The 15,913-nt window shown below is 37.2% G+C and overlaps 1 protein-coding gene across 6 annotated transcripts in view; it reads left to right on the top strand.

Annotated features, from left to right (window-relative positions):
• Window positions 1-15,504, top strand: part of RPS6KA3 (ribosomal protein S6 kinase A3) — a 114,777-nt gene extending 99,273 nt beyond the window's left edge. For all 6 annotated transcript variants that reach the window (XM_021715164.1, XM_021715163.1, XM_021715166.1 and 3 more), the window contains 7 exons: window positions 361-450; window positions 2,966-3,124; window positions 5,551-5,712; window positions 7,325-7,401; window positions 8,538-8,655; window positions 13,240-13,380; window positions 14,251-15,504. In XM_021715164.1, the coding sequence (XP_021570839.1) occupies window positions 361-450; window positions 2,966-3,124; window positions 5,551-5,712; window positions 7,325-7,401; window positions 8,538-8,655; window positions 13,240-13,380; window positions 14,251-14,373 (870 nt within the window). In that variant the 3' untranslated portion in view covers window positions 14,374-15,504. The remainder of the gene's footprint in view (window positions 1-360; window positions 451-2,965; window positions 3,125-5,550; window positions 5,713-7,324; window positions 7,402-8,537; window positions 8,656-13,239; window positions 13,381-14,250) is intronic.
• Window positions 15,505-15,913: the final 409 nt, after the last annotated feature.

The raw sequence follows: 15,913 nt of genomic DNA, 5'->3' as shown, positions 1-15,913 counted from the left end.
GAGACTCCAACTCAAAAAAAAAAAAAAAGATATGCTAACTTTGCTTACTTTACTATGCTTAAAAAAAAAAGGATATGTTAACTGTGCTCTTGGTACATTTTCTTGAAGCTTTTTTAGTTTTTGTTAAGTCCTAAACAACTTTCATTGAAGAGACCTGGTAGAGATGTGATTTATGGGTTAGAATTTACATACTTTTCATCTATATCAAGACTGACTTTAATTAAATAGTCTGGTCAGGTAGATAAATGGCTTATATATACAGTATTTACATGAGGTAATACCTAAGGTCTGTAGCTGTGAACAGTTAAGGTTTATAGCTATATAGTTCATGAGATTTTATGATAAATGTTTGCATTTTAGATTATTGATAAAAGCAAGAGAGATCCAACAGAAGAAATTGAAATTCTTCTTCGTTATGGACAGCATCCAAACATCATTACTCTAAAGGATGTAAGTAGATTCTTCACTTAGATCATTTCAATCAGTTGTCTAACTCACATTTGGAATACTGTATTTTTAAATATAAAGTAGGTAGACAACCCAATATAGTAAGTTTAAAAGGTAAATTTGAAAACAATGTACATAGCATAATTTTGTTTATCAAGAAAATGTGTTTATAGGGTAATTTTTTTACTTTAAGAAGAGGACTATTTCTGACATTTTACTTTTGGTATCTCTATTTACTTGAACATGCACCCAAATGGTCTATATTAATATTACTGTTAGTTAATATTCAGAATTGGCTAGTCTCACTCTCCACAGACTCCCCAAACTGTCTTCCACTTTACTGCCAGAGAGATTTAATGCTCATATCTATCCATGTAACTTACCTGTCTACAATTCATACTCCTCAGCCCCTTAAGCCCCTGTCTTCCTCTGTAGTAGTTTTCATGCTTCTTTACATACCATATGACTTTTTGAGCATGCCTCATTTTCTCATGCTGCCCTGTTTTTTAATTTGTGGATCCCTCATTTGCAAACACCATTTCCCTTCTTCTTTGCCTGGCTAAATATCACACATCTAAGACTTGGCTAAAGTATTCCTTCTTCCAGGAAGCCTGCCCTGCCTTGCCCATCACCACCCCCAGGACACCCCTTTGTCCTGGATTGTCATGATGCCCTGCTCCCATGTCTTCTATTATAACAGAATATTGGCAAAGGGTGTGACCTCCCCCCAGGTAGTGTTAAATCTTCTCTTGCTGATGGTGCTCACATAGGCTCAAAGGCCATATCTGGGTGTTGTCAAAACTCCAGTTCCTTCTGATTAATTTATTACTGCTCATTGTTAGACAAAGAATGTTAACTTTGTCACATTCAAATGTGAAGCTGTAGGCCAGGCACAGTGGCTCACACCTATAATCCCAGCACTTTGGGGGGCCAAGGTGGGAGAATTGCTTGAGCCCAGGAGTTCAAGACCAACTTGGACAACATAGTGAGACCCGATCTCTACAAAAGATTTTTAAAAATAGCCAGATGTGGTGCCATACACCGGTAGTCCCAGCTACTCAGGAGGCTGAGGCAGAAGGATCACCTGAGCCCAAGAGATAGAGACTGCAATGAGCTATGATGGTGCCGCTGCACTCCAGCCTGAGTGACATAGTGAGACCCTGTCTCAAAAAAAAAAGAGAGTAAACCTATTTAAGTGACTCTTAAACATCTCCGAGAATCCAACCGAGAAAAGTAAAAAGGAAATGTAGAAATACTTTATCTCAGCCTTGCCTTAGAAACTCCCTTAACTGTCACTATTTTTGTTTTGTTTTGTTTTGTTTTGTTTTGAGTTGGAGTCTCACTCTGTTGCCCAGACTGGAGTGCAGTGGCACACTCCTGGCCACCACAGCCTCGACCTGCTGGGTTCCAGCGATCCTTCTGCCTCAGCCTTCCAAGTAGCTGGAATTACAGGCACGCGCTACCACACCCGGCTAGTTTTTTGATTTATTGTAGAGATGAGGTCTCACTGAGTTGCCCAGGCGAGTCTCGAACCCACGGGCTCAGGCAATTCACTCACCTCAGCCTCCCAAGGCACGGGATTACAGGCTGAGCCACCGAGCCCGGCTTATTGTCACTCTTTTTGTTTTTACATCTTTGCTCCTTCCTTTATTTCAAATTCTAAAGTCTCTAAAATTTTCCTCAGACTTTTATTATAGTATTCCAGTACTTTTTTTACTCTTACCTATGTCTGTTTCTCCCTACTATAGCAAAAATTTTGAGGGCAGGTACCTTTTTTCCTCCATATTTGGGGCTCCAGAAGCTACCTGTATAGTTCCTGGTACCTCTTATGGAGCTAAATAAAGGTTTTCACTAACTCTATGGTGAGGGGGAAATAAAAAGGACTGAAGTTTAATAAAGAAATTATTTCTAATAGGGATTGCCCAGGATACAAGTGCAAAATCCCAGTGAGCTTTCTATTTCTACCCTTAGGAGTTCACTGGTAGGCTTCCATGTGGTTGGATGAAATTTATCTTTGCTCCTTAATCTTCCTACTTAATTCTTGGCTATAACTTGTCTTTCATTTTAATAAAAATCAGAGTAACTCATTCATTCTGCGTATATAAATACAGGTGTTCTATTATTGGAGAAATTTCTGGACACTCACAGGAGTGTATCTTTATACCAGTTCTTGCCATTATTAGTAGATAGAAAAGAGATCAAGAAGAGAACTAACCCTAAAAGCAAAAATTCAATTCCGTTTTGTATATGATGTCCATAGTTACTTTGATTGCCCTGAATTAAGTTTCACAGAAGGAAATTTCTGGATAGTTTTCTGACATTCAGTCCCATCAGTTCCTATTTTAATATTCTTATGTGTATAAAATTGCTTATACTTTTGATATTCTCCATTGGTTGTGTCAAGTAAAATTTTTCTTGAATATAAAATGTTTTAATTTATCTTTAATATGCTAAACTTTGTTTTGGGCACACACAGAGCTTCACATAATTTTTTACATTTTGATGTTGAATTTTATAGGTATATGATGATGGAAAATACGTGTATGTAGTAACAGAACTTATGAAAGGGGGTGAGTTGCTGGATAAAATTCTTAGACAGAAATTTTTCTCTGAACGAGAGGCCAGTGCTGTACTGTTCACTATAACAAAGACTGTTGAATATCTTCATGCACAAGGGGTAAGTCTTTTTAATATTTTATATATTATTTGTACACACCTTTTTTTCTTTCTCTTTCTTAATGCTTGAGCTAAAATTATAAAGGTAGAAATTACTTTATGCATGTAATGAAAAATAACTGTAATTAGTATAATTATAATTAATAGGACAATTACACTAATTGTCTTCCTTTCCATAAACTTGTCCCATTGAGCTTGAAGTGCCACTTTGATATCCTAACTTGTTTATATTAAACTCTTACGCTTTCCAAGAAAAAGTGATCTGGAAAACATAGCATTATTTCCAGTAGGTCATTCTGTACTTTTGAAAACCAGACCCACTTCAAGTTAGACGCAGAAACAGGGTGTCCTTAAGGAAATCCTTAAAACGGCTGGAGACCAGCTGGTCATCTGGCTGCTGGCTGGTGGATGCTCTCCTCATTTCTTCCTGCACACATATTTTTATTAGACAGCAAAGAAAATATTTTTTTTTTATAAATAAGGAAAGTCTGAGAGGGAGGGAATAAAGGGAAACAGAGGAGTGAAGGGGGTGGAAAGCGAGGGGAAGAAAATAAGAGATTACTTCTTTTAAAATTTTTTTTAGTTGACAAATAAAAATTATATACACTTAGTGTACAACATGTTTTGATATATGTAGACAAAGGATAACTTCTTAAGAAGTTCACTTTCAGTGCATTCCACTTATTTTTTATTTTTTGCCTTTGTCCCTAAAAGCCAATAAATAGAATGTTAATTCTAAATGTTAATTCCAGACTTCTAACTTGTCAAAGATTTACTTTGAAATTAGTAGAACTAGCCGGGCTCGGTGGCTCAGCCTGTAATCCCGTGCCTTTGGGAGGCTGAGGTGAGTGGATTGCCTGAGCCCACGGGTTCGAGACCCGCATGGGCAGCGAGACCTCATCTCTACAATAAATCAAAAAATCAGCCAGGTGTAGTAGCGCATGCCTGTAATTCCAGCTACTTGGAAGGCTGAGGCGGAAGGATCACCGGAGCCCAGCAGGTCGAGGCTGTGGTGCACTCCAGTCTGGGCAACAGAGTGAGACTCCAACTCAAAAAAAAAAAAAAAAAAGAAATTAGTAGAACTGAATATTCACTGAAGAATGTATGACCTTGCAGTCATCTAAGTCTTTTACATTCTCTTCCCCATACCTCATCAGTAATTAGTTATTAAAATAGTCTGGAAAAGTAATGTTCTGGATGTTGGGAACCAAAACTAATTTGATTAATTAGATTAATTTGATTACTGCAGAATTTGGTGATGGAAGAAACACATAAATCTAAAAGGAAGTGTCAGAGAAGCTTACAATAAAAGAAATACAGTAGTCTCCTACCTTATGTACAGTTTCACTTTTCAGGATTTCAGTTACTCACAGTCAACCATGGTCTGAATTTTCTACAGTATTTTGAGAGAGAGAATGAGACTACATTCACATAACTTTTATTACAGCATGTTGTTATAATTGTTCTAACTTATTACTAGTCATTGTTACTGATCTCTTATTGTGCCTAATTTACAAATTAAAGTATATTATAGGTACGTATGTGAAGGAAAAAACATAGTATATATAGAGTCCAGTACTGTCCTTGGTTTTAAGCATCCACTGGGGGTCTTGGAATGTATCCCCCACAGATAAGGAGGGACTACTGTATTCAGGTATGTCATCAAAGGAAGAAAATAATACAGAACTCTAAAGAAAGGGTATCTCTTTGCATGTGTGATATCTTCATTTGTATATCAAATAATACCTTTAAAAAGTCCAGATTTGTTTTGTTTTTTTCCTTTTTACTCATAAGTGCCATGCCTGTTCCATTTAGTCTATTAGCTTGTATTTCTTGGGTTTGGACCTTGTATATACTGTTTCCTCTACTTAGAATAATTTTCCCCCACTGTTCTCATGGCTTACTCATTCTGTCCTTCAGATCTAGGATCAGATGTTTCTTCCTCTAGAGACCCTCCCTAACCACACTATTTAAAGTGACATCCCTAATGATTCCTCATCTCATCTAGTCTCTGCTCCCCCTACTACTGTGTAAGCTCCTAGCATGGAAAGGCCGGGATCTTATGGGTCTTGTTCACCATAGTATCTGCAGCTTTTTATATAATGCCCTGGCACATGATAGGCCCTCAGTAAATATTGTTAAGTGAGTGAATAACCTGGAGGTAGATTTTATTACTATTTGAATTTCTTTTTAAACCAGTTACTCAATTGAACTAAGAGGGGAGGTAAGTACTATTCTTTCTTCCTCTTCCTACTTGTCCCAGGTCTATGTTAGAGAGTTGTGCTTTATGTTATCAGCATTTTGTAATGTTGGGATAATTTAAAGGTCAGCACTCATCATGTTAAATGCATCGTTTGACAGTCTGTAAATAAAGAACTTTTGGTAACAGAACTATATTGTGAATGCTTTAATTTGTATTTCAATTAGGTGGTTCACAGAGACTTGAAACCTAGCAACATTCTTTATGTGGATGAATCTGGTAATCCGGAATCTATTCGAATTTGTGATTTTGGCTTTGCAAAACAGCTGAGAGCAGAAAATGGTCTTCTCATGACTCCTTGTTATACTGCAAATTTTGTTGCACCAGAGGTAATTGTGAAAGTTTGCTTGTAGTTTTTTAGTATGTTTAAAAACTCATTCACTGTGTTTAATATAGAATAGTTTAATCTTAATTGAAGATTTACTGAATAAATAACTAGGATAAAATTCTAGTCCTTTATTTTCCTGTTTAATGCTTCAGTGACATCTGATTGCCTATAGGAGAATATAGATTCCTTAACAAGATAGTATAAATGCCCTTCAGTCTCTCTAGTATTCCCTATGTGCAGTTCTAGCCACACTGAACTTCTTGCCTGTCCCTAAACCTGCTCTGCTTTTTTGCCTCTGCCTTTGGAATGTCCTTTGCCCTTCCCTACTTCCTCTCTTTGCCTATTACACTCTTACTTATAGGTCCAATACAAGTAGGCTACTCTCTGTTCTTTCCTTTCTCCCATATCAAGAATAAGTTACTTCCTCATCTTTATATGCATAGCTTTTCAGGCATCATTTTGTTATAATACTTATCATGTGGAGTTGTTAACTATTTATATGTTTATTTCCCTGCCAGACTCTGATTTTTTCAGGAAATTGAGGATTTTCATTTTGCCATAGCTCATGCCTGGTAATAGTTGGTGATTATTAAATACTTGAGTGAATCAAAGTATATATATGTGTGTGTGTGTGTACTAGTTTGCACTGTGTCATTTGTACTAGGTTATGTGTGTTTTCAAAAGCTTTGTTTGTTCAACAATTTCTGTAGCCCCATACAAAATATAAATTCAGTAAAATAAGAAATTTATCTTCAATTTGTTCTATATTCCTCTGTATGCCTGCAATACTCAATAAATAGAAATTTAAAAAGCAAAATTGTGGGGTACAATTCAGGCCTAGGTATACAAATATTCACCATGCAGGTACCCTTATCGATGAGGTGTGCCCCCCCTTCCCCAGGCAGATATTAAGTACTGTCAATCCCACCCCCCCCATCCCTGCAGTTTCCCGCCACTTTCAGTCCTTTTCTTATAGTAATATCGTAGTTGTTCAAGGTTCACTTATGAATGAGAACATGTGATACTCAGCTCTTTGTTTCTGTGAGAGATCACTCAGTATTATAAACTCTAATTCCATCCAGGTTGCTGCAAAGATCATGATTTTGTTCTTCTTTATGGCTGCGTAGTATTCCATTATGTATATGTACCACTTTTTTTTATCCAGCCCTCTTTTGATGGGCAGCATGGAAAAAAAAAAGAAAAGAAAGACAAACATAAAATTAACACTGTATACATTCTTTGTCTTTGTTCATCCTCTATTACCAGAAGTTTTATTATACAAATATTTAGAGAAAATGCTTTGTATCCTACATGTAAATGAAATTATTTTATTGATAGTGTATTAACAGGTGTATAAATTATTGTGTGTGTATTTACTTGCAAATAAAGCATGTTAGATGCTACTAAAAAAAGCAAAGTTAATTTTTATATATATGAATTAGTGGTAGAATGTTTTAGAATATGACTATTATCTTGCCTTATTTGTTAATCGTCTTCTGTTGAAGTTTTTCTCGTAGGCATTGATTCGGGAGATATAATTCAGTTCACAGCCTATCCAAATATATATAAAAAACAGTGTTAATACTAATTTATTAATTTCTCACCTTTTCTAGGTTTTAAAACGACAAGGCTATGATGCTGCTTGTGATATATGGAGTCTTGGTGTTCTACTCTATACAATGCTTACTGGGTGAGTGTGTACCGTATGTTGAAAGCATTTATTCATCAATATTTGTTTGAATTGCCTGGGTTTTAAAAAATCTCTATTTGTCGCTGGGCTCGGTGGCTCAGCCTGTAATCCCACACTTTGGGAGGCTGAGGTGAGTGGATTGCCTGAGCCCGCGGGTTCGAGACACTCCTGGGCAACTTGGTGAGACCTCATCTCTACAATAAAAAAAAAAAAAATTAGCCGGGCATGGTAGCGCACGCCTGTAGTTCCAGCTGCTTGGAAGGCTGAGGCGGAAGGATCACCAGAGCCCAACAGGTCGAGGCTGCAGTGGCCAGGAGCGGCCACTGCACTCCAGTCTGGGCAACAGAGTGAGACTCCAACTCAAAAAAAAAAAAAAAAAAAAAATCTTTATTTGTCATATCTTTCCATATTTTCTTGTGCTTTCCAATATATACAGTTGTGTAATGATTCCACATCTATATCTATATCATTAGTGATGTTTTAAAAATAATGTACTGTTTATTAATATACTGAGGTTTTAAGTTGATTTTTTCCATACCTATTTTGTACTCTTGTTATGTCAGAAACAAAAAACTATTTTTAAATATTCTATAATGTTTCATATCTTAAAATACCTATATTGTTGTATATTAAGTCCGATTAATATTTTGTAACTTGTACCCTGACCTGGTGCCTTACAGAGCTTCATTTTATTGATTTTTTTTTCCACCTTGGTAGATGTCAATAAGGTATACCTTAGCTGAATTACTCAGAGTGCTTTTGGACAATGTGGATAAATATAAAGTTTACCAATGGGCTGGATGTGGTGGCTCACACCTGTAATCTCAGCACTTTGAGAGGCTAAGGCGAGAGGATTGCTTGAGCCCAGGAGTTTGAGACCAGACTGGGCAACATAGCAAGACCTCATCTCTACAAAACATTAGCTGGTGTGGTGATACACACCTGTAGTCCCAGTTACTTGGGAGTCTGAGGCAGAAGTATTACCTGAGAAGGTTGAGATTGTAGTGAGCTGTGATCATGGCACTGTACTCCAGCCCGGAAGACAGTGAGAACATGACTCAAAAAAAAAAAAAAAAAAAGATTACTAACCAAATAAGAAATTTATTCATTAACATTTTAATTTTATTATAAATTAGTTACACTCCATTTGCAAATGGTCCTGATGATACACCTGAAGAAATATTGGCACGAATAGGTAGCGGAAAATTCTCACTCAGTGGTGGTTACTGGAACTCTGTTTCAGACACAGCAAAGGTAAGTGACTCCCTATTACAAATTTTTGAGAAAATAATTTTTCATAATACATGGTGAGAAGAAATATTATCAGTTAGAAACTTTTGTTTATAAATTAGTGTGTTAAAGTGATGTTACCAAATAACTTGAACTCAAAAATGGGCCGCTTATTTATTTCCCAGATGTCATTGATTTGGCCTTATTATTTAGACATCTGAAACTATTTCTTACTGACAAACATGATGAATAATAATGGCGGTTGGCCAGTCGTGGTGGCTCATGCCTGTAATTCCAGGACCTTTGAAGGCCAAGGCAGGAGGATCGCTTGAGCCCAGGAGTTAGAGAACAGCTTGGACAACATAGCGAAGTCCTCATCTCTACAAAAAATAAGTAAAAATAATAATAGTGGTAGTCTTCATGATTTCTCTGTGTGCCTCACATGGCAGTTTACCTAAATTATCTCATGTAATCTTCCTAATACCCTGTAAAATATATGATAGTATCCCCATTTCACAGAAGGAAACCAAGGACCAGAATTTTAGTATGAACTTGTCCATGGTTACACACCAGATATATGTGAATGCTTTAAACTAAATATCTGATTCCAAAGCCCTTGTCTCCTAGAACAATTACTTAGTGTTCTAGTTTTTATTCACATTACAAAGAAAGGGATCTTGTCTTTTTAATAATAAACAGTGGCTTAGTTTTATCACATTTGTTTGAAATCTATTTGAAGAATCCTTCTCACTGGAAGATCTTCTATCCCCTGAATAGCACTGACATGCTTTCCAATTCTGCTCTACTTTCACTTTATTCACAGAAAATTTTTTAAGAAAAAAGAATACAATTTTCCACTTCAAATTTTAAGAAATATAGTAGATAAAGAAGATACATATTGGTGAAAGTGCTTGCTGATTTTTCTTAGAGATGGAAGCTTAAGTCGAGACAATTGTATACATACATAGACCACTTCCAGAATTTAAATAGATTATATTGGCAAAGAGCATGAAGCCTCAGTTAACCAGTTTAATGTCTGTATAGATAATATTTGGTTTTATAATTGCATTTAAAATGAAATGTAGCCTTTACCTTTTTCTAGCAATCAAATTTCTTAAACCTTTTAACTCATTTTTCTGGGTACCTGGTTCCTTTGTTATTCCCTTAATGAGCACCTGCAGTATGCTTAATAAATGAAGGTCCTAACGATAAAAGATATACTTCAGACAGAATTCCTTATCTCATAGTCTAGTTGGGAGGCATTCAAAAATGTGTGGTATAGTGTCATGTATGCTGTAACGGTGGTGGAGTTTCTGTGCTACAGAAGTTCACAGATGAGGCTTTTTCAGAAGGATTTCAGGGAAAGCTTTCCAGAAGCAGTGAAGGAGTTTTCCAGGCAAATTTGGGAAGCAGAAGGGTATAGTCTGGAGCCTCACATACATATAGGTGATGATGAGAGCATGAGAATAGCAGACTGCCTCCAGGCAGGTCGTTTGATGTGACTAATACAGGGTGCACGGGAGAGGGTAGCTGATAAACCCAGATTGTGAAAGACTTTGTGGTTCATGCTTAGGATTGTGGGCTTATGCTATGTATTGTGAAACTGTTAGAACATATCAGGCAGTGAAGTGATTAGATTTTCCTTTTTATAGTGTATTCCGTAGAGCAGTAATTCTTACCCATGGAGTCTACCACAAACTTTGTCGTGATTGGTTGTGAGGTATATTAGGTAACATTACCAATAATGAAGTATTGGAGCTTACATATTACTTTCTGTTTTAATAATTATTAAAGCAAGTTGAGGTTATCTCTATAATGTTCTTATTCACTTGCATTTCAATATGCTTTTTTGGTGAGAGAGAAAGGGACAGGTGAGAATGAAGATTAAAAGAGAGCACAAAAAATTGCATCCAACTCACAGTCTATCTTACAGATTCCATGTTATTACTTGTAACTTTAGCTGATATGTACAGTTCAGACTTGTGATTACAAGCATGATGTAATACTATTATTATCCACAAAATGGAAGAGCGGTCTCTAGCGATCTGAGGTGTCCCCTCAACGACAAGTTGCACAAGTGAATGTTTCCAGTCATGTGGGCCATATGTGTCATATTTACTGAGTACCTATGTGTCAAGGACTATGCTAACCTACATTACCTACATTATTTCATTCAATTCTCACTGACCTAATATTAGGGACATTACTTGTAAGGTTTTGCAATAATTCAGGTCATGAATGATGAGGGCCTAAACTAGAGCAGCAGTTGTAATGGAATTTGAGCCAAATGAAAGAGAAACTTAGGAGACAGAATAGACTTGATGGTTTATGAGACATAAGAAATGAAGGAGAAGCAGATATCAAGCATGCAGTCCCCATTGCTACCTCAGGCAAATAGGTGAGGGGTAGTATCCTTCTCTGAGCTATGGAATACAAAAGCTCCCCACCTCAGCCTCCCAGAGCACTGGGATTACAGGTGTGAGCCAGCCTACAAAAGAAGTAGTTTTCAGCCAGGTGTGGAGGCTCACATCTGTAATCTTAGCACTTTGGGAAGCTAGGGCAGTAGGATCACTTGAGGTCAGGAGTTCAAGACCAGCCTGGGCAACATAGCAAGACACCATCTTTACAAAAAAAATTAGCTGAGTATGGTGGCATGCACCTGTAGTCCCAGCTACTAGGAGGTTGAGACAGAAGGATCCCTTGAGCCCAGGAGTTCAAGGGTATGGTGAGCCATGATCATGCCACTGTACTCCAGCCTGGGCAACAGAGTGAGACTCTGACTCCAAAAAAAAAAAATGTTTTGAGAGACACATTGGTTACAGATTTGGACATTATATATTTGAGATGCTTATGTCTATTAGGAAACTGACTATATGTATGGATACAGGTGTCAGAAGAGAAGTCTGTGGTGAAGCTTGAAGTTCGGAGTTCTCATCCATAGTAGCTAAAGCTATGAGTATAAATGAGATTATCTGAGCAGAGTGTTAGTAAGAGAGCCAAGGAAGGAATTCGGGGGAGTACTATCATTTAAAGAGAAAGCTTAGGAGGAGTAGCCATTAAAGAAGTAGCAGTAGGAAGAGTAGTTCCAAGTGACTTGACTAAAATTGCATTAACACACAGATTTGTTAAAATTATAATAGAGTTTTATTGTACCCCTGGGCAGTTTTGCAACCTTTTATGCTTTTTAAGCACTTTTGCCCACTTTCAGAATTTGAAAGTGGGAGATTCCTTTTTTTTTTGCTTTTTACTTTTAGTTCTGTTTAGTTGCTTATTCCTGTTCTTAGCTGGTAATGAGAACTAAATATGAGAAACTAAATGTCTAATAGCAGAGGAGTACTTGGAACAGTATCACCCCAATTCTCAATATCTAGTCAATCACCAGATTCTGTCAGTTCTTTTCCTAAATACCTCAATGTGCCTATGGCCATCCATTTTTTTCCCATCTCTTATGTCCCTCCCTGAAGCTGTCTTCTTTCACCAGTCTCCAAATTGGAGTCTCCAGGCTTGGCCCCTCCAGTCCATTTTTCTCCACACTTAGTGTGTGTGATCTCTATTTGACTACATCACTCCCTTACTTTAAACACTTTATTGCCATCAGAATAAGTTCACATTTGTTAATATGGCTTACAAGGGCCTTCCTGGTCTTGTCCCTTCTTACCTCTCTCACTTTATCCGCTGCCACATTCTCCTTGGCAGTAAATTTATGCTGTATAGCCACGTTGCATTCCTGTCAGTTCCTTAACTGTAACATCTCTCGTACCTGAGGGCTTTCCTCCAAATGCACTCTGTACTCTCTACTGTACCTGAAATGCTGTTTCCCCCTTCCCTTCTCTAATCTAGCTCCTGCTTATCCTTCAGGACCTTCCTCTTAAAAATCACTTTTAAACTACTCCACACCGTACAAATGGTAGATGGCTTTTATAAATGACAATTGGGTCATCATTTTGAAGAGTATAAAACCATGTAGCAATTATATGCATCTATATTCCATGCATAAGAAAGACATTTGGATAGACAGTGTTAAGTGTTAAGTGATTGTCTCTTGAAGAGTGGGATCATGGGTATTCCTCATGTGCTTTCACTTCTCAATATTTTCTGATTTTTCTGTAACGCTCTTGAGTTACTTTTGAAGGAGGGAAAAAATAAAAAGAACTCGGTAATCTTTTGGGGGGGAGGCATTTAGAAACTTCCCATTAATTCATATTATTGGATATTTATGTTCTGCTTTTCAGTATTGACCAGCAGCACAAAAAAGTTTTAAGTAGCTGACCATTACTTAAGCCTACAACATTGTAGGCAACTCAGAGAATTTAAGGGGGAAAAAAAGCCAGAGTACTTGAAAGTACATAAAATGTGGTAAACTGGCCCCTTGTAATGCCTCAAAATTAATTACTGTTACTCAAAGGACAGAAAACAGGCTGGGTTTTTTTTTTTTCCCCCAAATTTTCATATTGACCTAATTGCTTTGAGCCCAAAGGGCTGCTACCAGAAAAAAATAATGACATAGATTCTAAGGAAGCATGCTCACCAGTATCAAATGCCACAGAAAAAGAAGCCAAAAAAGGGAGGGACTTTAAATTTGTTTGATTATTATCCTTCCCATTATAGGACCTTGTGTCAAAGATGCTTCATGTAGACCCTCATCAGAGACTGACTGCTGCTCTTGTGCTCAGACATCCTTGGATCGTCCACTGGGACCAACTGCCACAATACCAACTGAACAGACAGGACGCGCCACATCTAGTAAAGGTGAGAGGCTCCGTTCAGTCACTGTGTTCCACACATCCTCCAGAAGAGACTCCGAGAATCCCTCTCCTTGCCCCTAGCACCTTTCCCTTTCAGCCTGAATTCGGTTCTGATGTGATTTTTCTCTTACAGTGGGTGACTTCAAAAAGAAAAAGTTAAGGCATGTCAAAATATCATTAATAAAACTAGCTTTGAGAGCAACTTTTGAATTTCTCTGTCTACTTTAGTAGGTATTCACTGTGAATAAGGACAGATTGGCTAGGCTTGGTGGCTCAGCCTATAATCCCAGCACTTTGGGAGGCCGAGGCGAGTGGATTGCCTGAGCCCACGGGTTTGAGACCAGCCCAGGAACTTGGCAAGACCTTGTCTCTACAATAAATCAAAAATTAGCCAGACGTGATAGCATGTGCCTGTAGTTCTTGCTACTTGGAAGGCTAAGGCAGGAGGGTCGCCAGAGCCCAGCAGATTGATGCTGGGGTGGCCATGAGTGTGCTACTGTACTCCAGCCTGAGCAACAGAGTGAGACTCCAACTTAAAAAAGAATAAGGACAGATCACTTACAGATTTCCTAACTTAAAGAGGATGCCCTGCTGCCTCTTATATGAAAGGATTGCAAAGAAAAAAGTTAAATAGTCCCAAAATGAGTAAGGAATGCTTGTTATAAGCTCATATATAATTTCAGCCTCCCACATTGGCCTCTGCAGTTTTAGTTAAATCAGTGGGTTTGAACAATGTGGTTATTTTCATTATGAACGTAATAAAGTCTATAAATATTTACATATGAAAAAATTATCTGAAAAAAACCTTCAGTTATTTGTGTACATGTGACTATCCATTGTCATTTTTGTTATTACCATTCTTTCCTTTTTTCAGGGTGCCATGGCAGCTACATATTCTGCTTTAAATCGTAATCAGTCACCAGTTTTGGAACCAGTAGGCCGCTCTACTCTTGCTCAGCGGAGAGGTATTAAAAAAATCACCTCAACAGCCCTGTGAAGTGACCTCAGTGAGATATTTGGTACCATGGTGTAAGCTGATAGCACAAGTTCTGGCGACAGGTAGCACATATCTGAGAGACACCTGCAAGCACACACTGTCCCAGCTGGTACCCATGATGCTGCTGCTCCTGCTGCTGCTCCTGCTTTTGTCTCTTCTCGCTTTAAATGATTGTTAGCAAGTTAGATTTTCCTGGAGCTTTGAATGAAATGAAAATGGAAACATGATGAAGATATATTCACTGAATCAACAAGAAAAATAATGAACATATGAATACCACCTAAAATACACTGAATAAAGTACTCTACACCATATAGCATTATTTTTATAGGAAATATTTCATGTCCCTTAAATATTCTTTGTTAGTTATAGGGATGGACAGTTTATGTTAAGCACTTAGCTTAAACGATCCGTTTATATTAGCACTGTATCCCTTGTGCCATCCAACATTTTGTATGTTTTTGTAAACAGTTCATATACAGTACATTTCTGTACTGCTTTCTTTAATGTATACATGCCTTGTTTAACTTGGAATCTATTATTATTAATCAATTGACTATTAAATCTGGTTAAATAGTTCACCTGGATTAACAGTATTGTTGGACATCCCTGAAAATGGCCAGATTGTGGAACAGATGTTGAATGTAATACTTCCAAAATGTACATATCTTTCCCCATGTCTGTTTCACTGGTTCGTTTGTTTCTTAAAGTCAGGTGCTCTGTCAGACTAACCTAGAGAGCTGTTATGGTAGAGGAAGTTATCATATGTGTGTGGCATGAAATCAGGAATATACCTATGAAGTTAGTTCATATACTCTGCAACTCCTTAGGGTTCTTTTTTCCTTAGTTAAGGAAATAGTCCTTGCACTTTTAATCTTACATAGCATCCATACTTAGTATTTGGCAAATCATTTGAGATTTTACCAATATACATCAAAGGCTTTTAAGAGTAGTGGTAAAGAAATTGGTGATGGAACATTTAGCAACAGGTAGTTGAAGTCCTACTGAATATTTCATGTTTAAATAGATATTCTATATTACACTAATTTGAATGTAATAAAAGCCACAGGCCTCTATATGAAATTGGATTTAAACATTCTTATTCTAGGGAATAAAACATTCTTGATCAAATAATATCTATTATAACCTGAAATTATAGCTAGAGTAGACTAAGTAAACACTTATCATTGAGTGTTTTCTGAATCTCTCATGATGATTTATAGCCATATGTGCTTCCTTTGCTTCAGAAATGATCAGTTTTCATGCTGGTCACGGGGTCTTAGATTGCAGTATTCATTATCTACATCTAATTTGATATTTTACACAATTTTATTTGATGAAAGAAACCTCTGTATCCATTATTACCTGTGTCTTTGCCAAGCTACCTAGCATACATCAATATATAAAGTAAGACAGATGAACAAGGAAAACGTGACTTAACTTACCTCATCAAAAATGCTCAAACAGATCTTTCTTAGTCATATACTAAGCCATTTATATCAGAAATCTTTTCTTCCTGCCAGAAGCTTTGCATTTCCCC

The sequence above is a fragment of the Carlito syrichta genome, unplaced genomic scaffold (assembly GCF_000164805.1).
Source record: "Carlito syrichta isolate Samal-C Ts95f unplaced genomic scaffold, Tarsius_syrichta-2.0.1 Scaffold306767, whole genome shotgun sequence".
Taxonomy (NCBI): Eukaryota; Metazoa; Chordata; class Mammalia; order Primates; family Tarsiidae; genus Carlito; species Carlito syrichta.
Note: the sequence above shows the minus strand (reverse complement) of the source record. Positions and strands in the feature narration are given on the sequence as shown.